Below are 27198 nucleotides of genomic sequence, written 5' to 3' on the forward strand. Positions count from 1 at the left end.
AATGCGCTAGAACGTTTCCTAGAGATTCTCAAAACTTCACATTCGTCAACATTAAAACTTAGTCCCTATGATGCAGTCCAGTTAAACAGACCGTACAGATCATTTTGCAGGGCTTCGCAGTCCTCTTGAAGACGAACAACTCTATAACACTTCGCATCATGAGCATAGAGAGCCATACTGGTGCATGGGCTGACAAACTTGGGGAGGTCGATCACGTATAAAAGATATAGGAACGGAGCCAACAGGCTGCCCTGAGGAACACCCTCTGAGATCTGGAAGTCAATTGCAAATAGTCCGAGAACCAAAAGAGAAGGGGACCCGAGATGCCGTACAAACTAAGCTTGTGAAGAAGACGGCGTTGTGGAACCGAGTCAAACGCTGAAAACACTGGTCAGGGTAGATCATATCGATCTCATTCCCTGCATCCAAGGCTGTCCCAAGGTCGTTCAGAACGGACAGAAGCTTTGTCGGAGAGCTGATAGTAAGTCTGCCAGTTCGGGAATAAGTTTGGAGAGCACACAGCGTTCGCAGAGCTTACTGACGATGGAGAGAAGTGAGAACTGCCTGTAGTTGGTGACATCGGTTCTTGGCCCCTTCTTGTGCAGCGCGCATATATTATTATTATTATTATTATTATGCTGTTGAGATAAAAGCTCAAATATACCGTTGCTAGTTTTTCAACAATGATTATAATTGGTCACTACATCCAAACATTTTACTAAATGTCGCCTGTTATCGTAAGCTTGAACTGTAGGCTTTTTGCATGTGCATGTCTCTCTGTTGATGTTCGGTAGTATGACTTCATACGGAACATGCCAACAGACAGCAGTAAAACTAATGTATAGCTTTAGCCAAACCTAAAAGCAGAGCTCCGAGGTTCTTTATTCTTACAAGAAGTTAACCTGGCTTGAGACTGCAATCCAATCGAAACCTAGTACCTAGTCAGCCGTCAACTTTAAAAAAAAACTTAGCTGACCTCAATGAGCTCAAAACTTGAGCCAACGATATGGTCACGTAATACTGGTCACATTGGCATACATGGACGGGTGGACGCACGTACGGTCGTGGAGTACAATATCAACTTACCCATGATGCTATACGTACGCGCCTTTGACGCGCGGAGCTCTGCTATAATAAAGATGAATCTTTCACACCGGATAAGACCAATAGTGAAAGGATGTACCTGGTCCGTAGTTGAGTTCTGTTGCCTTGCTCCGTTGTACATCTTTTCATCTTCGTCAACGACGGTAGCTCCAACGGTAGATGTTTTTATCTGCGTGGACGAAATCAGGGCCAAGTTGTTAGAAGCGAGATAACTTCACATCTCCAAAAAACGATGTTGGAACAGTCCGAACTAAAGTGCAGGTGTAATGAGTTTTGGCTTGTCATCTTTAAATTGTATGTTGGCTTGAGTCTACGATACTGGTTTGTTGTTCTTGTTTTTTTCAAACAAAAAATGAGAAACTTTTTAGCTACTACGGGACACCACGTTAAAGGCTGATAAAAAAATTGGATGTGGCGAGATAAGATGAAGGAAATACTGTCCTGTTATAACTTACAAGTGCACCTTAGGTAAGTGTACTAGAAAAAGATCTACTTCCTGTTATTAGGGAGGAAAGCATATTACCTTACTTCTCTTCGCTCTCAACCACTGAAGTAAGTCGCCATGAGGAATGTACTCGACAATCAGACGAAGTGGAGTAGCTGTGGTCCAACAGCCCACGAAATTCAGCACGTTTGGATTCTTCCCCACTACCTTCATGGTCTCAATCTCATCCAAAAATTCGTATTTCTGCTCTTCAGTGGCGTTTTCTTGAGAAAAAAAGTCATGAAATAATGTTGAACAAATCAGTTTCAAAGTAGGTTGCTTGAGGCCGGGACAAACTAGGCGATAAGTCGCTGCAAAACGTCGCGGGACAAGTCGGCGCAACAATTCGCCTTGTGTGACACGGTTAATTTTACAAAAATCACTGTCGCTGAGGCAGAATTTTGTCGCCGCGATTAGTCGCGCGAATTCAAACGAGTTTGAATTCGTGCGACTAATTGTAGAGACACAATTCGCAGCGTTGTCGCACCGTGTGTATACTCCCGGCAAAAAATAATGAATATAAATGAACCAATTAGAGAGCGTCATATGGTCAGCCATATTGAATTAGATAACTAATTCACATTCCCCTTCATACGAGATCACTGCGTGTGTACCGAACAGGCGTCGTGTCGCAGCGACTTGTTTTGCAAGTAGTACACATGGAGCAACTTATCGCAGAGACCTGTCTCTGCGACTTGTCGCCTAGAGTGTCCTGGTCTTTAGGGTTTCAGTGTGATGAACGGTTAATTATTTTATTGTAATCTGACCGCAGTTTACGCAGTAAAACACAACCAAGCATTTCCGTTTTTTCTAATACAGGGCACAATGGAGTTTACAAAAACCTTCATGTAGATTCTTTAATTGCCAGTACCTACCGTGCCTCCGTGGGATACAAATCAGAAGCTACGATTCAAGCAGTAACTGTCACTTAGAAGCTTGCGAAGGTCTGATAAGCGAGTAATTAGTTTAAATCTTTGGCATTTCCTTAATCATTGTTGCATGGGTTTTGTAAAAGTTTTTCAGTAATGAAGTTTATTTTACAAACTTTATTAGTTGTCAAGTCTAATCCTTTAAACTAAGTTTCTTGTCCTCGTGGTCTTTACAGTTGGTCTGATATCGTTTTAAATTCGCTAGCAATCGAGGTAGTTTTTTTCAGCAATATGGTATTACCACGTGGAGCTATAATTTATACTCAGACAGAATTTTTCCGGAATACTTCAGTGGCTTATACCTGGTTATATTTCATTATTAAATTTTCGACCTCGGATATTGCGTTTTTAGCTTTCTGATTGGTTCACTCAATATCATTGATCAGCTCATATACTTTATGCCCTGATATGGAAAATGATTGTGTCAAGTGTTGCCAAGCTGGAAACTGATTGGCCTTAATTTCCAAATGTCCAAGCTTCCAGAAAGTAATGAAAATTTTATACAACAATTATTTCATTCACACTTGTTGGATATGAGACTGGTTATCGCCAACTTAACACTACTCGCCTCATTGGCTGTTTACAATCTCATATCTGATGTGCGCTCGCGGAAGAATTGTTCAATAAAATTTCAGTTTACAGCTTATTGAGTCAAGGGAATAAATCACGTGTCCCTTATCCCTACATCAAGAACACTTTATTTCGAAGTCAAGCCCATAAATTAGTCCTTTAATCGCCCTAAACCGGTTGTAACTCCCTTGCTAATTCTGCTCTAGAGGCCCACTGGGACATTTGATATTCTCGCGCGTCAGGCTATTATGCTAATAAGACTAGTAGTTTAAATTCGGTGGCAACAGTCAAACGAAGGGTTTTCCTTTTGCGAGTTATTAGAGCTAGTGGTTGTTGCTATTATTGTAAATTCCCTGCCGATCATCGTCGTCCAGAGGCCTATCAGTTATTTCGGGAAAAAGCTGTAAGTCTGAGTTTTTCGTGGTTAGTTCTCTCTGTCTTTAAAAGTTGTAAATAATTGTTTATTTTGCTCTATTTTCAGTCAAACGCGTTGTTGTGAATAAACTTGAACGTGTACTTGTTTAAACGATGTTTGAAGACCGGTACAAATTGGCCTCGCGTTACGACGATAATATTGTTTGAAGCTTTTCGATGTCTGAGATATCTATGGATCGTGGAATAAATTCGGCGGCTGAAGCGGCGGAAGATGCAACCGGCGAAGTTCGGATGAGGCATCCTAATGTTACTGTCGATCAATCCCAAGTCAGATACGAGCGAAATCTTCGTTTAAAGGCCCCTAGAAGCGCCGCTAAGGGAATTATTACCCGTAGGCGAAATGAAGCGAGAGAGATGATGTCGGATTTTGGCGAGCCGAACGACATTGAACGAAAGCTTGTAGAGTTAGACGAAGCGATAACAGCCTTTGAAGCAGCGCATCAAGCGTATCATAATCAACTGGAAGACCGAGACGAGATCGAGGATTCACTTGAATACTACGAAGTTACCATGCTTCTTGCCAGCGATTCCAAAAAAATTATCGAGGATTGGATACAGAAATTTAAACACCCGTCGAGAGCAACTAATCTATCGATCCTGGACCCCGAGGACTCAATTAGCAACGTTGGCTCTCGTACTACATCAAGGGCTCCGCAGAAATCTAAGGCCAGTTCAAGAGCAAGCTCCAAATCTTCTAGACGAAGTTCAGTCAGTAGTGCTAGGATAGCAGCGGCGGCGAAAAGAGCATCTTTAACGGCCGAAGCCTCCATGTTACGAGAACAGCAAGACTTACAACAGGAAGAGTTACGCTTGAAACAAAGGAAGCAAGAATTAGCACTTGAGACGGAAATTGCTAAAGCCAAAGCGGAAGAGTGTGCCCTCGCAGAAGCCGAAGCCGGGTTTTCAGTGCGTGGGGCGAAAGATGGCTTTCGAAATTTGGCACCTGCCGTAAAGGTTGAATCCTGTTTAACTAAAGAGCCTAGGGAGAGGCAGCAGCCCCCTATAAGGATCATACATCACTCAGTAGCTGAAGTAAATGGAAAAGAAAGTCGGCGTCGTACATTTGAGGACAGGGGATCTCAATATTCCACTTCAAGTGAAGAGGGATTACGTCTATTAATGGATTTGCAACGTCAACAGCAGGAACAGAATCGCAACATGCTAAATATTCAGCAGCAGCAAAGCCATCAAGTGCAACAACTGCTAGAGCAGCAACAGCTTCACACTTTAGCTCTAACCTTGCCACAACTTGAAGTCCCCACATTTGCCGGCGACCCTACCGAGTATTGCCGATTTACCAGAGCCTTTGAGAGCATGATCGTGGCGAAGACCACGAGCTATAGTGCGCGAATGTATTACCTTGTGCAGTACACGGCGGGTGATGTTCAGGAGTTGATGCGTAGTTGTTTAGCAATGGATTCGGAGGAAGGGTATCGAGAGGCTCGAAAACTTCTCGCTAAACGGTATGGGCAGCCGTACAAGATTGCTTCTGCTTATGTAGAACGCGTAACTAATGGACCAGCGATAAAAGCGGAAGATGGCGGAGCGTTACAGTCGTTTTCTGCTCTCTTGACAACCTGTAAGAACACGTTGAATGAGATCGGTTACCTAAGCAAGATTGAGAACCCAGACAGTCTAAAGAAAGTAGTGGCCAGACTTCCTTTCAGCCTACGACAGAAATGGCGCGAGGTTGCAGATGAAATAACGGAAACAAAGGCAAGGGAGGTGACGATCGCTGACATTGCAGATTTCCTAGAGAAGAAAGCCCGCATACTAACACACCCGATATTTGGAGACATTATCAGCGAGCCGAAAAGCAACAGTGTCCTTGTCGGAAAAAGACCAGCAAATAGAAGACTCTCCTCGTTTGCGGCTGACGCCCATAATCCCAGTAGTAGTACTGATAGTGGTGTGTCGGATGACACCCTGGTGCTAGGACCTAGGGAACCCACCCTCACATGTCCATTGTCTAAGGCTACTCATTGGTTGTCCCAGTGCAAAGACTTCAGAAGGCGAAACGTCAGTGATAGATATCAGATTGCCAGAGAGAAAGAGCTTTGCTACAACTGCTTGATCCCCGGTCATTATGCTGCCGCGTGTCCAAAACCGAGCTTTTGTAAGGTGGATGGTTGCGACGACAAGCATTCGACATTCCTGCATCCTCCAGCTGTTCGTGCTACCGACGGAACGCAGTCAAACGTCGGAACCCAGAGTGCGTATGTTAATGTCGACAAGCTGCAATGTGCCTTTTCTGGGGTCGGAGGCTCAGTGACAGGGCTACCGGTAGTGCCTGTAAAAGTGAGAGCAAAAGGAAGCGACACCACTGTACACACATATGCCTTTCTGGATGGTGGCTCTAACACATCCTTCTGCAGTGAACAGCTAATGAAGCGGCTCGGGGTTAAAGGCATTGACACCACCATATCATTAACAGCAATGGAGAGAGAGAGTACTACGAGAAAGTGTGAACTTGTCCAGTTGGAAGTTTTCGACTTAGAGGAAGACAATTTCATTGAGATGCCCCTTGTATTTTCTACACCTAAACTTCCTGTGGCCTCAGAGAGTGTTCCCCGCCAAGAAGATGTTGACAGGTGGCCCCATCTAAAGGGGGTAACGGTCGCGGAGATCAATGCCGACGTCGGGCTACTCATAGGCCATGACGTTCCTAAAGCTTTAGAACCGAAAGAAGTTAGAGAGAGTCAGAATGGAGGTCCATACGCAGCCAAAACGTTGCTGGGCTGCGCCATCAACGGCCCACTTGGTAGGAACGGAAGTGCTAAACGCACTTCAAACTTTGTTCGAGCGGACACTGCCCTTGATCAACAGTTTCAGAGGTTCTGCAACATGGAGTTCAACGATTCTTTGCTCGACAATGAGAGAGCGATGTCGCTTGAGGACAAGAGAGCCCTAAACATCATGGAATCCACTGCTGTTCTAAAAGAAGGCCATTGAGATTGCGATGCCATGGAGGTACTTTCCACTCTGCCTACCGAATAACAGAATACTAGCCGTACACCGCCTGGAACTGCTTCGAAGGAGGTTCGTCAAGGATCCAGTCCTCTTTCAGAAATACTCAGCCTTCGTAGGTAATCTTCTTGACAAAGCATATGCCAGAAAGGTCCCAGATAATCGGCTTTGTCGATCAGGCGACGCTACCTGGTTCCTGCCGCACCACCCGGTCTTTCATCCAAAGAAACCCGGGAAAGTTAGAGTGGTGTTTGACTGTGCAGCAAAGTATAAGGGTGTGTCTCTTAACGATGTGCTGTTGCAAGGCCCAGATATGACCAATACCCTGATTGGTGTTTTGACTCGTTTTCGACAAGAGCGAACTGCTATCATCGCCGACATCGAATCCATGTTCTACCAGGTCCGTGTTCGTCCAGACGATTCTGGTGTACTGCGTTTCTTGTGGTGGCCCGGCAACGATCTCCAAAGACGACCTGAAGAATATCAGATGACAGTTCATCTTTTTGGCGCCGTTTCCTCTCCAAGTTGTGCAAGCTTTGCTCTTAGAAAGACGGCCGAGGAAAACTTTCAACGATTCGATTTCGAGGTAATCAATACAGTCAGAAGAAACTTTTATGTAGATGACTGCCTGAAGTCTGTTCCTAGCGAGAGTGAAGCTATCCGTCTGACCGCTGAGCTCAGAAGACTGCTACAAAGGGGAGGCTTTAATCTGACTAAATGGGTCTCGAACTCTCGCAAGCTTATCGAATCATTACCCGAGTCTGATAGGGCAGGCTCATTCAAAGACCTTCATAATAGTCAAATGCCTGTTGAGCGTGCTCTTGGGGTCCGTTGGGACGTTAAAGGCGACATATTCTGTTTCAAGATCGAGGTCCAGGACAAGCCCTTCACAAGAAGAGGATTGCTATCTGTCGTTTCCTCAGTATATGATCCGCTCGGGTTTGCAGCCCCAGTGATACTCCCAGCCAAGGCGATATTGCAAGATTTATGTCGAAAAAGATTAGAGTGGGATGACCCAATCCCTACCGAGGAAAAGGAGCGTTGGCTAAAATGGTTGAAAGATCTGCCCAAGCTCGGACTTTTCTCAGTTGATCGCTGCTTCAAGCCACAGAACTTCGGGAAAAATATGTCGCTGCAGCTACACCACTTCTCAGACGCCTCGCAACAAGGGTACGGTGCAGTCTCTTATCTCAGATCTATGGATGACAAGGGTATAATTCACTGTTCATTCGTGATGGGAAAGGTGCGCACTGCTCCGCTAAAGTCTATAACGATACCAAGGCTAGAATTGTCAGCGGCTGTCCTTGCATTAAGGCTGGACAAAATTATTAGACGACAGATTGACCTTCCAATACACGAGTCTGTGTTTTGGACAGACAGTACTTGTGTGATGAACTACATAAAAAGCAATGACAAGCGATTCCATACCTTTGTTGCTAACAGAGTGGCGATCATACATGATGGATCTTCTCCGTCTCAGTGGAGGTACGTGAACACCGAAGCAAACTCGGCGGATGACGCCTCAAGAGGTCTGGAAGTAGACTCTCTCATTAAGAAGAATCGTTGGATACGCGGTCCCGATTTCCTTTGGGAGCAGGAGTCAAGGTGGCCTGCACAGCCGACTACCGTCCGAGAAGTACCTGACGACGACCCCGAGATCAAGAGGGACACTCGCACGTTTTCCGCTGTTTCCGAAGCTGGAGCAAGTAGCATGAACAAATTGCTCGAAAAATTCTCATCATGGTCTCGACTCAAGAAGATTGTGGCCTGGATCCTGCGCTATCGAGACAGACTGAGAGCATCGTGCGAGAGGTGTAAAAGGGGGCCGTCTTTAGTACTAAAATCCACCGTTGGAAGGGAGAGTGAGTCGATTAATGTGGATGAAATTAACAGAGCAGAGAAAGAAGTTCTAAAATTCGTCCAACGCCAAGGCTTTGAAGAAGAAATGTCCCGTCTCGAGCAGAAAGGAGGAGGCAGTGGAGACAATAGCTCAAAGCGCAGCAAGGAGAGGGAATTAGTGGTTAAGAAGACGAGCGCGATTTACAAGCTTGCACCAATGAAGATCGATGGTTTACTGAATGTCGGAGGACGTTTGACGCAAGCTTCCATACCAAATGCCGCCAAGCACCAACTGATCCTGCCCAAGAAACATCACGTTGTCGATTTGATCGTGCGCCACTATCATCTAAAGTCAGGTCATTCAGGCCTGGAACATGTGCTGTCCTTAATTCGTGAAAGGTTTTGGATCCTTAAAGCAAGAACTGCTGTGAAGAGCGTGTTACACGGCTGCTTCGACTGCAGAAGGAGGCAAGCGCCATTAGGGGAGCAGCAAATGGCAGATCTGCCCACAGACCGCGTGACACCTGAGAAACCGCCTTTCACGTTTGTAGGAGTCGACTGTTTTGGCCCGTTCGTGGTGCGGAGAGGAAGAAGCCTTGTGAAAAGATATGGGGTCTTGTTCACCTGTTTGTCCGTAAGAGCCATACATTTGGAGGTCGCTCACAGCCTTGACACAGACTGCTTTATCAACGCCATGCGACGGTTCATCGCCCGATGGGGACAACCCGAAGAAGTAAGATCGGACAATGGTGGAAATTTTGTTTGTGGAGAAAGGGAATTGCGTGAAGCGATCGAGGGCTGGAACCAACACAAGATTGGCGAATTTCTGCTGCAACGGAATGTTAGATGGACGTTCAACCCCCCAGGAGGTTCTCACCACGGTGGAGTTTGGGAACGTTGCATTAGGACCGTGAGAAAGGTTATGGGCGCTTTGACAAAGGAGCAGATCCTTGATGATGAAGGCTTGGCAACGTTATTGTGTGAAGTGGAGTCTATTGTGAATGGTAGGCCTGTTACTTCGCTCTGGACCTTCGGCACCACCTGGTCTCTTCACCCAAGATGAAATTTACTCTCGCAAACGTTGGCGACAGGTTCAATACCTAGCAGACATATTTTGGCGTAGGTGGATCAAGGAATACCTTCCTTCCCTGCAAGAAAGGCAAAAATGGAACCGGCCTAGGAGGAATTTTGCAGTCGACGACATTGTTTTAGTAGCTGATCTGAGCTGCCCACGAAGCTGTTGGCCGATTGGCCGAATCTTGGATGTTCATAGGAACACACAAGATGGCTATGTGCAAAGAGTAACGGTGCAGACCAAAGGATCGATCTTACAACGACCAATCGACAAAATTGTTTTCCTTGAATTCCGCCAATTAGACGTCGGATCATCTCTAATCATAGTAGCGGAATTGTTTGGTTCTCAGTATGCAAGTCACAGAGCGAACGGGCAACGACAGTGGAGTTCCCATGGATTTCCGCCATAAAGAACCTCTTGCCGAACTCAGAAGGGAATCCCCTTCTTCGAACGCTACTTAAGAACTGTACTTATTATTCTTCACTTAGCAGTATCGTTTGGAGCTATAAATTGGTTTTGTTCTTTCAATTAGTATGCTATCGCGCAAGCTGCGAAAGTTACAGCATTGTTTGGTAAATGCTATAGTATGCCGCATTTAGGGGCCGGAATGTAACTCCCTTGCTAATTCTGCTCTAGAGGCCCACTGGGACATTTGATATTCTCGCGCGTCAGGCTATTATGCTAATAAGACTAGTAGTTTAAATTCGGTGGCAACAGTCAAACGAAGGGTTTTCCTTTTGCGAGTTATTAGAGCTAGTGGTTGTTGCTATTATTGTAAATTCCCTGCCGATCATCGTCGTCCAGAGGCCTATCAGTTATTTCGGGAAAAAGCTGTAAGTCTGAGTTTTTCGTGGTTAGTTCTCTCTGTCTTTAAAAATTGTAAATAATTGTTTATTTTGTTCTATTTTCAGTCAAACTCGTTGTTGTGAATAAACTTGAACGTGTACTTGTTTAAACGATGTTTGAAGACCGGTACAAATTGGCCTCGCGTTACGACGATAATACCGGTTTACCCTCGAGAGTCGTTTGGTGTTGCATGCAGTGTCATTAAATGAGTGCAATCACGTTCATCGACATAAAGCTATAATTGTAATGAGATTCACATTAGTTGGTGTAGGAGTCACAAGGTCACCCCCTTACCATGACGTCATCCAAAACTCCAACCAAAGAGCGATACATGAATTGAAATTCAAATTTTTACAGTGCAGTTGAAGTCGAAGCTAAATAGTTGATGCTTGCATTGCGTACTTATTTACCTTAATTGACTCCCGGGATACAAATGCAAGGTAATTACTTTGGTGTGTGATCCATATGGACAAGGAATAGACACTTTCATACCCACCATGTAATTCTTTAACAGCAACGATCTTGTACTTGAAATTTTTCTCACTCCAGTCTTTGGTATTCTTGTTAAAGAACTCCAATCCGTCAATCAATTTGGCTTTGTGCACCTTTCCAAATGCTCCTTGACCCACCTCTTCCAATGATTTTATTCTCTCCGGAGGAATTTCGCAGGAATTCAGTGGTTTAATATCCTTTGCTGTCCTAAAAAAAACAACACAAAGTAACAACATCAATTACAGCTATCCAGATGTGGAAAAGGTTTCAGTAAGTTATGGGACTCACGCAACGTCACAACAAATTTTATTTTAGGTCGCAGAAGGAATGGGGCTTATCCTAATAGTTACTATTAGTTAGTTACCTAATAGTTACCTAATAGCTACGAGTGCTTTACCTTTGGACCATAAACAAAATAAAGCTTTCACAACAGCCTTTCTTGCTATCTTTTGGTTTTGTTTATGCAACTCTGAGACTACGCGAGACCAATCCATTGAGGCTTAAATGAGATTTGGGTCACAGATCATCATTTGAACAACCCTACACCTTTCCTAATGATACCCTGCAGCTTCGACCCACCCTTGGACCTTCTGATTACATCACAGAGTTCTAAAGTGTGATGTCATAAAAAACTAAATTTGTGAAATTATGGGATTTTTCGGGCTATAGAGTGTTTTCACTCACACGTGATCATTAACTTTGTTTTTTCTACCGAAACAAAGGAAAACGTTTGTATGAAACAACAGAGCTCAATTCCCGGAGAATAAGTTGGGGACACCAACATGGCCGCTGTTCCTTTGTTTAGGGACACCAATGTGGCCGCCGTGACGTCACATGAAAACACTCTATTATGAAAGGACAACATCCAAAAGGCCTACTCGCCAAAAATGAGCATTTCAGGGCAAAATGTCTTTGAGATATTAGCCCAGTTATGCTCATGTGACAATGATCTCAGTCTCTTTACTGTTTTGCACTGAAGTGTCGAAATGGAGTATATTTGCAATTGTACAGAACGAGATGTTTCATGTTAACCCCCGGGTTAATGAAATGAAGAGACTTATTTTTCGATGTTGACTCGGGGTACTCTGACAAAATCTGAGTGCCCATTTGCAGGAGACGAACCTACAACATTCCGATTACTAGTTTGGATGCTCTGCCACTGAGCTTTAGGAAACTAGTGGGAGCTAGGCCATTAAACTACAATCATGGACAAATTGTTCGGAACAATTCAGCATTTTATCTTTCAACTCACTTATCGCATATTCTGGACTCTTTTGCAATCCCCTTCCCCCTCCAAACAATGTTGCTTGAGGGAAATGAAGTGAAATTAGTGTGCAGGACTGAAAGTGGACCAGTTTATGCCCAACATTGATTGGGTAGGGAGGGAGGGGGAAGCGCCTCAGTGACTCAGTGAAGTCCCAAAAATGTATGCTGGAATGAGTGTCCCAAAGGAATTTGTCCATGATCGTAGGTTTCAATGACCACTGTCCCTCTATACTGCAAGGACTGAAATTGCCCGCAGCGTGCATTCTTGCTATATAAATGAAGTGGATGACAAATGTTAATCCCGGTGAATGAAATGAAGAGAGGATATTTCCGATAGTAACTCGGTGATACTCAGAAAGAATCCGAGAGCTCCTTTGCAGGTATTGAACCTACGACAGCCTTCCGATGACTACAGTGGTTCGGATGCTCAAGCACTGAGGTATAGGAGCCAGGCCATGATCCATGATTTCCATGGTGTCTCGGTAATACTCTGAAAAAATCCGAGTGCTCCTCTTTAGGAGTCAAACCTACGACCTTCCCATTACAACTTCGGATTCTTTACCACTGGACTATAGGAGGCTCGTGAGAGCTACAATCAATGGCAAAAGCCTTGGGACGCTCACCCTTTTAAGTTGGTTTTCTTATTTAGTTGCAATAACTGTATTAAATACGGAAACCGCCTCTTCACGCTTCAATAAATATGAAAATGAGTTATCCAGATTGAAAAGCCCTGTACAGACCCGCAAATGATCGCGTACCGGAAATGATCCCTGGACCAGAAACGATTCCCAAATTGGACAGCAAATGATCCCAGACCGGAAATGGTTACGTCATCAGTAATTTAGTATGGAACGGACTCACGAATTTAGAGAGAGGGAAAAAAAGGAAAGGAACTTTATTTTTAAATAAACATATGAAAACACTTAAAAGTGCTTTCATATGTTTACGCCATGACGAACTCATCACAGACGAAAGGGAGGCAATAATTTCCACAAAATTCAGTTGTCCCACCAGACATGAATTCTTGCAGGTCGAATTCCGAAACATTGCTTCATTTTTTTTTTTCGGTAGTGGCTATTCGTACGGGACCCGTACACCGACCTATATTCGTTATTCATACGAGAGTCTTAGAATGATTATTACAGGTTCAATAACACTTGGAAAGTCTTACCTTGTCTTTAATTCTGTCTTCACATCTCAGCTATCAAACAACGGCAATGATGCCGGTTTATTTTCACGAGCTACCTCCTTCGTTCGATGTTACTGGCCATCTGACCTGCCTTGTGATTTCTCGCATTTAAGTCTAAGCACCCATTTCAAATAGCGCTGATAAACAGTATTTAAGTCTAAGCACCCATTTTACAACGGTTAGCTTTCAATAACTGCGTGGCTATGTTGTTCATAATCATTCTAAGAAGACTCTCGTATCAATAGCCAATACAGGTCGGTGTACGGGTCCCGTACGAATAGCCCATGGCTTTTTTTAATTACTTTGCCAGGGCATACCAGGGGCTGCGAAAAAGTTAACAATTCGAAAAGGCTCTGCCTATCATTATGATAAGCTTCTAGATTTAAGGACAGCAAAATGCATGAAAATTGAAAAGGCGAAATCAAACCAGAAAACAGAGAGCTGCACTACGTGCAAGATTCACAATTTAAAATCGAACAACGTAAATTTTTTGAGCCCAAAATAGTAACCGCATTCAAATAGATGCGGTTTCGCCGCTTACATGATAGATGAAACCGTATCATTTTCAAAACGCTCCACTTTTGAAGCATTTTCAAATCGACCCAGTTTCGCCTAAGGTCTCGATAGATGTCGTGTAAACAGAATGACTAACAACGTTGAGGTTACAAATGAAACCGCGTTCGCTCTGTTCTCTCCCAGATACTATTTTTAGCTTTTTTCTCATGCATTAAAAAAAAATTTCCATGTGCAAGTGAATCCACCGAATGGCACTCTTAAAGACGGGAAAATTTTAATTTCGTTTTAAAAGTTGAGTATCTTATCTAAAATTTCTAAAACAGAGTTTTGAAATCGTAAAGAAAGAGCGAATTGTGAAGGATAATGAATTTTGAAATAAAAGAATTCATATAAATCTCAAACGCGTCATAATCTCCAAAACTGACACGTTTACATATAAGTTCCACAGTGTAGGGTAAGCATCATAAATGATTCCTTTCTTTTTCATTTTCTTTATTTTTTGCCCAAAAATATGCATGCTAATTTTGTTATTTTGGTACAGAATGTTGACCGATGTTTTTATTGTTGCTTTATGTCTGCCCAGAGGATTTCGTGGTTTCCACGTATATCCTTGGACTTTTCGTGGAGTCCACACCATTCCTGATTTTTTGGGGTATTATTTATTAACTAAGATCATTTCAGATCGGGGGATCATTTCCTCTCCAATTTGGGGATCATTTCCAGTCTAGGGATCATGTCCATGCCGGGATCCAGCCCCTATTTAAGGCTTATGTGTAACAACTACATGTGCAAAAAGCGCCCGATAAACACTTAAGCTAAAAAGAGTAGCCCAATGATTTTGAAAAGATTGTTTCAAACAGCACAAGGCTTAAAAGTTATTTTCAACAAGAATTTTCCCGCGAAATTTTTATTTCCAAACTATTCACATAGATAGTTAAGAATATATGGTAACCCATCGATGAGAGAAATGTTGGTTTTATAGCCAAGACGTCATCAACCGTCCGTTTGTATGTCTGTACGTAGGTCCACCCCTCCATGTATGCCCATGTGACCAGTATCATGCTAGTTTACAGCATACACCTGTCAAATAAAGGTATCCGCTGACCAGTGTCATGTGTCCAAATCGCCGGCTCAAGTTTAGAGCTCAATGAGGTGAGCTTTTTTTTTTTAAGTTGACCGCTGACCAGGTACTGGTTTTCGACTGGATCGCAGGTTCAACCCAGGTTTACTCACCAAAACATAAACGAGGCTTCATTTTTCGCGTGCTTCCAGTGGCTCAAAGCCGCTACACGGTCATACTACAACTATAGCTCTTAACGGTCAACGCTTTTCTTGTTCAGGTGGAAAACGGTTTGGAAAATGTTTTCTTTCTGCATTTTTCGATGGTTTTAATCCAGTTTTGCATATCATGATAGCTGTGGTCCACACACTGGTGACTACGCAGTTATTCAAGCATCGGAGGGATATAAACTTAAAGCTCAGTGTTTATTTTTAATTTGTTTAGAGCTGCTTTTTTCTCTGAATTGCAATTCTTAGCATATCCTTAAAAGCTCTGATAAGGTTGCATGATGCCTGGAGGACCTATGACTAGAACAGAAATGATAGGAGAGAGAGAAAGAGAGCGACAACGACAAAACAGAATACCAGTAATAGCTCAAAGTTGGTGGAAGAAGTTACTCCACAAATTCTTTCCTTGGGCACTAAACCATTTGTTATTTTTACGGATGCATATTAATTTTTAAAAAAATGGTTTAATCGTTTTTCCTTTGTTCAGGAATGAAACTCGAATTTTTATTCTCAACTGGAATTAAATACCAATTGTCTGTACTCTTTTGGACACGAAGAAATAGTTGATTTGTTTGTTTGTTTTGCTCTAAAATGCAAGCGAACAAGTGCTTTTTAAATCCGTTTGGCCAACTGTTTTTAAATGATTATGTGCCTCGACAGTGACAAGAAAATTGTGCCCTTATGTTATAAACATGTAATCGCAATGAGTTCTAATAAAATTAGGGAGAAATATCATTAGCTTGTGTTTTCAGAAGTTTGTTTAATGGGACATGGGTTTTTCAGTGAGGGATTATTTAAAGCACCTAAAAGTAATTTGTTGGAGAGGATCATGTTTGAAGTTTCATTGTCCGTTCTTGAATGCATTACCGTATTTTGCCAATTCTTGTTCCAAGCCAAGCTGGCGTGTTTCAGCAAAAGATATCAAAATGTGAATGATCTCGATTTCAGAGATAACGTGGAATAAAGAACATCAGTAAAACTCTTTTTTGACCTTGAACTGACAAAGTTTCCTGACGGTTTCTAATCTTAGCGTGATTCCTATTCGCTGGCTATTGACAGTTGGCTCCGAAATGGCTTTTTTCCTTTTCCATTCGCTCGCTGAGGGGGGCTACGACAAAACACTGATCCCCTCTAAATTGATTTGAAATAATAATATATAAATTACTTTAATCAGCAAGTTAATCGGCTCACTTTCGAATTTCATGATGGCGGAACTAGGAAGGTCGATCTGCCTCGTGCCATCGTTTCAATTCCTTTCAGCACACATGTTATTCCTCTTTTCCTATAAACGATTGTTAAACGAGGCAACCGAAGAATTATCACCTGTTTTGCAGTCCACTTCCACGAAAAAACAAACAAAACAGAAGACATCTGTTTTGCTCGGGAAAATGTAATGAGAAAAGTGGTATCAAAAGAAAGAAACCGGCAGTTGTTGTGTTCCTAACTAAACTTAGTACATTTGTAGTGCCAGGTCTCGTTCGACCATTCCGCAATATGCTTTTCCCTTGTAAAAAAGTGAGTGAAGGTACCTACTTTATCAAGGTATGAAAATGATAAGGATCTACTTATATAATATATGTTTATATATTTAAATGCTATTTATAGTTTTTATATTTTTAAAGCCATGTGGCAAGAAGCAGATCGACCATCCTTCTGCCATTTTGAAATTCGAAGGTGAACCGATTAATAGGTAAAATAGGTCTTCTTGTATCATTATGTTTCTTATTATTATTTCCAATCAATTTAGAGGGGGTCAGTAGGGGTCAGTTGACCGGGGGTCAGTGTTTTGTCGTAACCCCGCTGAGGGTGTGCTTGTTTTCTTTTAAAACTCATGCGATTCAAGAAAAATTCATTGTCAAACTGGTGAATTCCAAAGTAAATTTCACGCGAAAAACCGATCTCGCCCTCATCGCTTCATGATTCATGCAATGTCGGTTTTTCGCGTGAAATTTACCTTGGAATTCACTAGTTAGGCAATGAATTTTTCTATAGAAGAAAGCAAAGAAAATGATTTAATTAAGCAGTAACCGGACACACTAAAACGCAGACAATTCGAAAACCTCTCATTTTCACTAACCCTAAAGGCAATAAGAATAAATAACCAGGGAGCTCCGCTTTTAGGCTTGGCTAAATCTATCTATTAATATTGTTTTTTAATGGGATGTCAAAGAGGTCAAACCGATGTTACGCACCACGGGCAAGTTTTCAAGTTGCGTGTGTGACGCATTTTCAACATTCTGCACAGAATCGACAAGTATCACCACATAAGACAAGAACATCATTGTAAAAGCCTATTCTATGCAAAAGGTAGGTTGTGGAGGTAATTTGAGAGTGGAAATCAAGTTTACGGCCGGAGGTAAGGCCGCATGGAATATTTTATTAAGTTAACACAACAGAAAGACGCTAACCCCATTTTGACATGAAAATCCTTTACTATTCCCATAAAAAGCATCCAGATATCTTTGCTAGCCTCTAAAGAAGCTCTCTGTGTAATTTTTTCCGTGATTCCAACAAAAATTCCCTGGATTTCATCCCCTGTGGTAAGGGCTATTTCTGTCTCGCTCGATAGCGACTTTGGGAAGATCACAGCATGATGTCATTTCAACCGATTCCAATAAAAACTGGCCAGCGACCTGATTTTCATTAGCTCATACAACAAACATTCGTTCTGCCAAATTTGGAAAGAAACGGAAGTAACGCCAAGTTTCTAAAACAAATTTCGAATTTTCAGACTTGCCTGTCGCGAAAAAAAGTCTTCGTGTTGTAATTGAGTTACATGGCCTGAAAGTGGGTAATTATGTAGAAATCCGACCATCCAAATTTGAAAGTAATCGGAGCCGTTCTTTGCTGTTTTCGATCTGCTAACATCAGAATCTGCAAATGGCCTAGTGAGTGAGCCATAATTTGCATACATCTACTGGTCATAGGATTACCCGTTGATAACACATGCGTGGATGGTTATTTTTATCATTTTATCAGTGAAACATTCAGAAAACTACTGTAACAACACCATAATTAGAATTTTCTATAAAAAGAGACAATTACTTAAATTGTCCACTGGCAAAGTGCGAGGATCACCTGTCTCAGTCGTCCATAACTTGCACTTCAAATACACTGATTCATTTTATTTCATTTCATTTATTTAATAAGTGTTAGGATTTCATTAATTAACGCCCACTTTCAAATACCTGTGTTTTTTCGTTGTTGGTTCTTTGCTTATCGGTCCACAAAAGAAAAACAAATATACATATAGCACTCCATGTAATTTTTTTTTTAATCCAATGTAAAGGACTGCTACAGTTTTATTTTTTCACGCGGTCTCTCCGAAATCTTTCAATTGGCAAGCGCTTTAAGTCTTCGTTTTGGTGTTATTTGTCGTTTCTGCTCTTGCTTATCTTTCGACTTGAACTTCACTTACTTGTAACTTTTCTTTTTTGGGGGGGGATTACACTACTTTCAGTCAATGCAACTCCTGGACATCTCGTCGTCCTAAACGTTGCGCTCATTACAGCCACAAATTGCCCTTCCCACTTCAACAAGTATTGATCAAAACACAATATGCATCTCGTTTTAGATGGGTATATGACCAATGAGAATATACCCGTGATGAAGCAGATTTCATTTTTTCCAAAGCATAAAAGATTTTTTTAACCATTAAAAAGAAAAAGCTTACCATTTTGCTGAGCACTTCTTCTTTCTCTTTTCATAGCAAGAAAATCCAAGAAGTAGAAAGCCAAGCAAAGATACACCACCAATGGAAAAACCAAGAATACTCGCCATCGAAAACCCTGGTCCGCTGACATCTAATGGTCGGGAGAAAGTGGCTACACAAATTGAAAAGTTATTATTGGAATAAAACAATCAAAATTTTCAATGCAAGAGTTTTAATGGAATTCTTGGTACCAACATTGCCTTCGTCATCGTCGTCAATGTCGTCATCGCCATCATCATCATCATCATCATCATCATCGCCAGATAGCGTTTAATCTGTTAACTAGCTACGTTTAAAACGAAGGAACAATTAAGCTAAACGATATCTGCTGATGACCTCACATGTAGTGAGGATACAAATTTCACATGCCGTGCAGGAATTGAGCCTGTTATTACAACATTTATTTTTGATGAAACAACATCAACCATTATACATAAGCGCAATGATAGACTTTATGCGTCTCAAATCTAATGCCACATTTTTTCTATGAAACGAAATCCTACTAGTCTCTTGATATCTGTGGCTCTTTCTGCCTTTCATAAACGTGGCGACTCTATAGGTCATATTTAAATGAGCCTTTAATAATATGATAGAAACAGCAATACAGTTTCAATTGAATCTACTAGATCGCAAAAATGAAAAATAAATTTAACTGTAAGTCATAACCCTGTGTCGATCTTTCAAAAAATATATATATATATATAACTCTTACCATCTTTCAGTGTTTTCACAAACTGAACAGAACTATTTGGTCCATCGCCAGCAGAAGTGTACGCCAACACCTGCAATTCATAGTCTGTAGATTCTTGCAATCCAGTAACAGTCTTTGTGTAAACTGAAGCTTTGGAAACATCGATCAATTGAACAGCTGACCCTTTGCTGCTAATGAACAACTTAAATCCTTTAATTATTCCATTTCTGGAGTCTGCGGGTGGTAGCTGCCAAGATGTTGTGACACTTGTAGAATTTCTTGCAGTCACCGTAAATCCACTTGGAGGTTTAGATGGAGCTGGATCATAGCAAAGTCAAGACATAAAAGAGATAAATCAACTATAAAAATGGTGCCGTTCAATTATTTTTTTGAAATTTATTGCTTCGATCATCAGCATGAAGCAGCAAAAGCATTAATCAAGTAGTGCAACATCCAATCAACCATATGCCAGTCGATGGTTTGACCACTGATAAGCACTGCATAATTGCTTCAAATCAAGTTAACTTTCACAGTACAAAAGAGGACTTGATTTGTCACACGAAAAGGAAGGGGGCATTGACTGAAGAGAAAACCGTCTGAAAAACTTATTAATGACACCACTTGCCATCTTCCATTGTTATTGCGAATTGAGGGAGCGTTTGAGGGGACTTTAAATTAATGAAGAATTAACATGGTGTGTACATTCTATGTTGTTGTATCATAAAGAAAATTAATAGTCTAGACTTGGAAATACATATACCGGTACATGTAAAAGGACCAGGCGCAGATCCAGAATTTTGAAATGGGGGGTCAATTTTTGTAATAATGTAATAGAACCGAAGCCTGGTTGAGGTGTTTGAGGGATAAGAAAAAAAAAAAAAAGAAAGAAGGGGGGCTCAGAAAAAGGGGGGTGAAAACTCACCCATTTCACCTCCCCTGGATCCGCGCCTGAAGGACTGGTTATGATACCCCGAAAACTTGAAAAGCGAGAACAGTGCTGTCACACTTCATCATTTAACCTGACCGTGACTATGCACAATATCTCGTCCTCGGTTCATGTTTGAGTTTTGAATAAATTAATCGAAACTTCTGATTGGTTGTATTTTAGAAGAAGGGTGTGGTTTGAGCATGGTTTGGGCCAAAACAGAAAACAAGAAAAAAAACAAAGGAACACGTCAAGTTTCATAACCATATTGATATATTAAAACTACAATGGTCTTTGTAAGGAGAGGGAAAAGAGATTCATTGTCAGAGTCATTGTTTGATACTGGGCAATGATGTGTACTAAAACACAAAAATTAAGCCTCATCAGCCATAATGATGCATAAAGTAGGCAGTATTTAAACAGAACTTACACGCAAAGAAATGTTGGGGGAAAAAGAGAAAAATCGACGCTTGTGGTAAAACGCTAAGACACAAATTTTGGGAAAATCGAGCCTTTCATGGTTTTTTCTTTTCCTCTTCATGTTTTTTCCCCTCTTTCGTGGATATCTTCAAGCCTGTAGATCCTTCATTTGCAACTGTTTAAGGGCCCACTGACGGATTTTTCGCGCGTTGCTAGGGAAGTGAAATGTTACTTCCGGTGACTGACGTCATCATACAGTGAGCTGACGAGAAAACCCATTCACAAGCAAAAATCACCGCACGAAATATTGTTTGCATCGAAGGTTTTTCCTCGCCCTTCCTCACGCTCATTCTCAGATCAACTGCGCATGCGTAAACAAACTGACTTCCGGTTTAAGAAAAAACCTAAATTTCCGGCGGTCTTTAAATTGAATTAATTTTTTTTAATATGGCACGTTTCACCTCCAGATACAGAATGTAGGTAAGCATTGATTTTTTCAAATCATCTTTTTTGAAAATTTTATGGGTATTTCAGTATCGTTTATTTCTCTAAAAAGAACATTTTTCAAAATAAAAAGAAAACCATGCTTGGCTGGATGCAAAAACGAATACAAATTATGAAACCACTGATAAAACACCCAAATTGTGTAGCACGGAGACAAATTTAGAGTTTTCTTTTATTGGTCACGTGACCATGGGCGTGGCGTGATGACGTCATATTTAGGGTCATTGGTTTACAAAAGTCGGAAACTGACTAAAATAATGTCAAATTCTCTCGAATTAGTTAACTATTACATCCTTAGCAACGCACCCCAAAAAATACGTCAGTAGGCCCTTAAGGTGACTCAACTCAACACGATCTCTTCTCCAGATTAACGATTATCGTTACACATGCATGTATTTCCTAATTTGCTTGGAATTATAAGTTTGAGCTCTTAATAACTGGGGTTAACGAGCCCTAGGGGAGTAATAATTTTTTCCTCACTTGTCCCTAGTGTACTCTACTCTGCTCACCCTCCCCTTATGGGAAATATTCCCACTCATGGGAAAAAATTGGGCAAAGAAATTGCTTTTGGGGGGGAAATTTTGGGTTTTTATTGGGGAAGAACGACTACTGTTCTTTTTCATCCCAATTTTGGGAATACATGTATGCTGTGAACGTTTCCCCAAGTTATTCCCATAGCTGGGAACAATATGGGAAAAGTTCCCAAGATGTTCCCAATATTGTGAATTATGTGGCAACATTTCCCCAAGTTATTCCCAGAATTGTGATTAATATGGGAACATTTATTCAAGTTATTCCCACAATTGTGAACAATAAGGACAAATTTCCCAAGTTTATCCCAGCATTGTGAATGATATAGAAACCTTCACCCAAGTTATTCCCAGAATTGTGATTAGTATGGGAACTATTTATCCAAGTTATTCCCAGAATTGTGATTAATATGGGAACATTTATCCAAGTTATCTCCAGAATTGTGAATAATAAGAACAAATTTCCCAAGTTATTTCCAGTACTGTGAATGATATAAAAACCTTCATCCAAGTTATTCCCATAATTATGAATGATTAGGAACCACTTTACCCAAGTTATTCCCAGAATTGTGAATAATATGGACACATTTTCCTGCAGTTATTCCAACTTGGAATTCCAAATTATGTCATTGGAATTTTGGACTAGGAAGTTACGGGAATCTTTAGGAATTCCACTTAATCAATTTGAGTAGGAATTGGGCCAGAAAGCCAAGACAACAATCAAAGTTTAAGTGCTCTATGAGGATTTGACTTGACATTTCATCTGGTGCCTTGAAAAAAAGAGCCCACATAAAACTTAAATATAACAAGATTTGGTCTTATTCAAAGCCTGAAATGTCTGAAATTGTCAATGTGATATCTTTCCAGGTAAAACTGACCCTGTTCTAATATTTCTCTCTTTCTTCTCTTAAATGAAAATGAAAGCTTTTATTCTGATGATTCTATAGATTGTTAGAAATAATCCTTAACGGATAACAATACCTTATTAATTAACGCTGAATGCACTCATGATCGGCCTTGTTCCAGGAAGAACATGAAGCATCACTCTTAAAAATTACACACTCCAAGTCAGCACTATATCTTCTTAGTGAATACCACATTTGTTTTAGGGTTTATCGGAGAGATTCGCTCGGAATCTTCTTCATATTTCTTCAATGTTGGATAACAAGTGAGAGACGAGACTGGAACTAGTGAGCCGTTTTCATTTTGGCCAGCGGTCTCTACCGCAAGCTCTTACAGATTTTGGCGGTAATCGGCAGTTTTATTCGAACATTTCTATCAACAATCTCAAATTTGTGGTGATTTTTTGTTACTTTTACTCTTTAAATGCTGATCTAAGGCAGGGAAATGCTTACAACAACTAAAATAAAAAGGTAAGCATTAACTACAAGCGAATAACATGTAATTTGATGCCTTAAGACACACTAGTCAACAAGTCGCTGCGACACGACGCCTGTTCGGTGCACACGCAGTGATCTCGTATGAGGGGGAATGTGAACTAGTTTTCTAATTCATTATGGCTGACCATATGACGCTCTCTCATGGGTTCATTTATATTTTGTCGCAGCGACTTGTTGCCGGAAGTGTACACGCGATGCAGCAACGCTGCTTTCGCTAATTTTGTCGCTGCGATAAGTCGCACGAATTCTTGCGACTGATCGCGGCGACAAAATTCTGTCGCAGCGACAATGATTTTCATGAAATTAACCTTGCCACACAAGGAGATTTGTTGCGGCGACTTGTCCCCGCGACGTGTCGCAGCGACTTATCGCCTTGTGTGTCCCGGCCTTTATTGTCGTCAAAGTGACGTTTTACATGTAGAGTACCTTCAAGTCAATTTTTTACGCGCAAGGATACGTAATTTGGCTTAAATGCTATAATCCTGTTATAATTGGTAAACCTTTTAACAGAATAATGAAGTTTTAGATCAAATGGTAAAGTAAACGATTTGGTATAAAAGTGCTCATACTGCGAATTAATAAATACATGTATACAATTGACAAATGATTCGCTCTCGTAAATGCTGTCACTTTTCAATGCAGAATTAATGCCTAAGGAAACTATTACTGATGTTTGTAAGTAAATGAGTCTACTCTCCACACACTAACTGTAATAATTGATTGAAAATTAATGATCACTGATTTTAAATTAGAGGAATCATGACTTGCATCATTGAAGTATACATGTACATATATATCTTTACATTTCAGTTACCATGCATGAAAGACTACGAGACACTTTCTGAACAAATTCTATAATGGGACAGCGAGAAAATGCACCTGGGAAAAAGTTCAGAACAAGTTTACCTGATTGCCCTCTTTCACCTTGTACATCACCAGAAAAGGTTAGGTTTTGTTTTATAGTCCCTCTGTCATCACTCTTGTTGGCATTTTTTTGGTATGATGCTTCATACAGTAGTAAGATAGCTTATCATGCATGTAGTTCCTGGATACCTCGGTGCCTCTCCTGTTTATAATGCTTAAAATTCGATCATCTTATAATAAGATCCTCTTAACTTGCCTGGAAATGTATTCAAAAGAACATGCATGTAGTACAGTTCAGCCTGGTTAAACACTTGGGGCCAAGAAATGTATCAATGCATTACTGGTACTCTCTACAATATCAGTTGACAGCAGTGATGACCAACATGAAACTGGAACATCTAGTGAAGGCAACAAGTTACCTCCACCAAAAGATTTCACAGTTCCTACAACAGCAACCTCATCGAATGTGGTTATTAAAGCTGCTTTTGGCAGAATACTATCAAGAGAACAAACAGTTAATGTTTTTAAGTCAAAGTTTTCAATTAAACAAAGTAATTTAACAAACCTGACACCAACTCACCTGCAACAGGTTTTAAAGAAATTCATTGGTAATCTAGTAAATCTGATTCCAACTGAGCTCAAATCTTGCGTTTGGTTAATAATGTCATCTTAAAACAAATAGTTGTAGCCCCATTGAAATGCAGGTGTCCAGGGTACTTACTTTCCATTTTTTTAAAGCTTTGAATTCAGTACTTGTTTTGTATTTGGAAATAATTTTTTCATTCTCAGATGATACTTCTTCCTTTGTTTAATGTAACTGCTTGGAAGGACTTAAATCAACAGAGAGAAACTCAGCAGAAACTGCCCATTTTAACTCTTGGAATTCATTACAAAGTAAAAATTTAATGTAGTCCTTCTTAGCTATGCAGTAATAATGCCAACCCCACTTGCTGAAATGGGCAAAGGAAGAAAATAGGTGTGAATAGTCTAGTTTTATTATTTATGAAGTTCATTGATTTAGCTTAAGTTAAAGCTTATTTATCAAAGCTGCAAATGGTTAAGACAAGGATAAATTAAAAAATTAATTACTGCCATGAGTACTAATTCTGTTGCTTAATGTAACTCATTTGTAGGATCGATACTATTACAAGATTCTGTGATGTATTTTGTAATTATTATTGTTTGACATTTTGAGAAGAATTTGATGTTTGTAGTATTGTATGGATAGTAGTTAACCTAAAATCCAAGTGCAGTTAATTAAACATGTTACCGTTAGTATTTTTTGTGGGTCATTTGACATTGTAGCTTGATGACTTAATAACATCGGTTAAATTTTTGGAGTTAAATAGGTTGCTAGGTCATTTTTATACCTTTCTTGAGGGTATTACTGGGGATATATTGGCCCAGTATGGGGGATCAATATCATCCTGTTCTTGGGATTATATGGGGTCAGTATAATCCCATTCTTGGAGTTATGTTGGGCCACTATGATCCCATTGTTGGGATTGTGTTGGGCCAATATAATCCCATCCTTGGGATAATGTTGGGCAAGTATAATCCCATCCTTGGGGTTATATTTGGCCAGTATAATTCCATTCTTGGGGTTATATTGGGCCAGTATAATCCCATTCTTGGGGTTATGTTGGGTCAGTATAATCCCATTCTTGGGGTTATATTGGGTCAGTATAATCCCATCTTTCGGATTATATTGGGTCACTATTATCCCATTCTTGGGGTTAAGTTGGGTTTTATTAAACCCAAGATTGGTTTTGGTATAACTTTCCCAGTTTGGGAAATTCCCACTGAAATCAAAAATATAACCCAAACATTTACCATGTTTAACCCAGGTTGGGAATTGAAAAACGGTTTCCTGTGATATTCACCATAATTGTCCCTAATAGACTAAAGTAAGCCTGATAAAAAGCTGCAGACCCTTACCATCTTCCAATGTCCTTGTCTTTAAGGAACGCTTTGGTCCATCCCCCACCGAACTAAAGACACACACTTCAAATTCATATTGTGTGAATTTCTCAAGCCCTGTGACTTCCGAGGAGAAAACCAACAAACCATTCTCAATTCGAACATTCTTGGCATCTTTGATAGTTTTTATCTGTGGTACGTTGGAGCCTTCCTTTTGGTATAGAAGTTTAAAGGATATCAACTTTCTTTCGTTGTAGTACAGTTTTGAAAGTTTCCAATAGGCAGCGACACTAGTCGATGATTGTGCAGTTAAGTTGACAAGAATGGGAGCTTCAACAGGAACTGGTATGAAGAAAAAGGAACTGCTGAGTACAGAAGAATGCCGCACAAGTCCAGAAACACCATTGCTTAATTCAAATTTGCTAGAAAATCGTTCTTTATACGTAACTTTTCAACCCATCCAGTCTACCTCTGAAATGAGGATTATCTACAATTCCAAAGTTTCTCGAAATCGACGTCAATTTAGGACCCTTAGCGCTTGATAGGGATTATGGGAAATGAATATCTATCTTTAGAATCCGAACCCCAATGCCTAAACTGGCTGGACTCGAACCTGGGAATATTCGATGAATAACCCTTTAACCAAACCACCAGAGTAGCGCAGCGCTATTACCAGACATGTTTTTTAAAATTATGTCAATACATTTTTTCTTCCGAATGTCGCAGTAAACGTGTATTATCACCAGCTAAGAAACAAGTTTAAACAGGAGAAAATGTGGATTACCAAACTTCAAGAAAAAGCTAACCGGTAACCACGATTCAGCAATGATTTTATATATACTACTTAGTGTTGATAAATAATTGGTGCAATTGTCAGCCAGTTGATCTTTAGTTGTTACGTGGATAAAAACAGTTCCTTCGCAGTGGGTGCTCCGGGTTCACATCCCGTCCAGGGATGCAACTTTTACTTTTTTTTTTCTTTTCATCTGCTACCACAAGTCCTGAGACAGAGTAATCTAAATTGACGATAACAATCCATTCAGAGAAAATTTGGAATCGTCGATAATCGTCATTTCAGAGGCAGAGAATATGTTGAACTTTTACAACACTAACAGAAGGCTGTCAAATATTATTCCTGAACATATACGCATAAAGAACAAGTTCAAAAATGGAGTTCATTTTTTTTTCTAATTTTATCTTTTTAAATAATTACATGCAGACGGATCTGCAAAA

At 40.6% G+C, this 27198-nt stretch overlaps 1 protein-coding gene across 1 annotated transcript in view; it reads right to left on the reverse strand.

Moving 5' to 3' along the window:
- LOC137974729 (uncharacterized) overlaps positions 1-27198 on the reverse strand; it is a 203157-nt gene that overhangs the window by 6887 nt on the left and 169072 nt on the right. The window contains exons 10-15 of the mRNA XM_068821678.1: positions 25984-26307; positions 19424-19720; positions 18673-18823; positions 10746-10948; positions 1628-1812; positions 1184-1273 (exon numbers count right to left, since the gene is read on the reverse strand). Of these exons, the coding sequence (XP_068677779.1) occupies positions 1184-1273; positions 1628-1812; positions 10746-10948; positions 18673-18823; positions 19424-19720; positions 25984-26307 (1250 nt within the window). The remainder of the gene's footprint in view (positions 1-1183; positions 1274-1627; positions 1813-10745; positions 10949-18672; positions 18824-19423; positions 19721-25983; positions 26308-27198) is intronic.

This window comes from Montipora foliosa, chromosome 11 (genome assembly GCF_036669935.1).
Source record: "Montipora foliosa isolate CH-2021 chromosome 11, ASM3666993v2, whole genome shotgun sequence".
NCBI classification, from domain to species: domain Eukaryota; kingdom Metazoa; phylum Cnidaria; class Anthozoa; order Scleractinia; family Acroporidae; genus Montipora; species Montipora foliosa.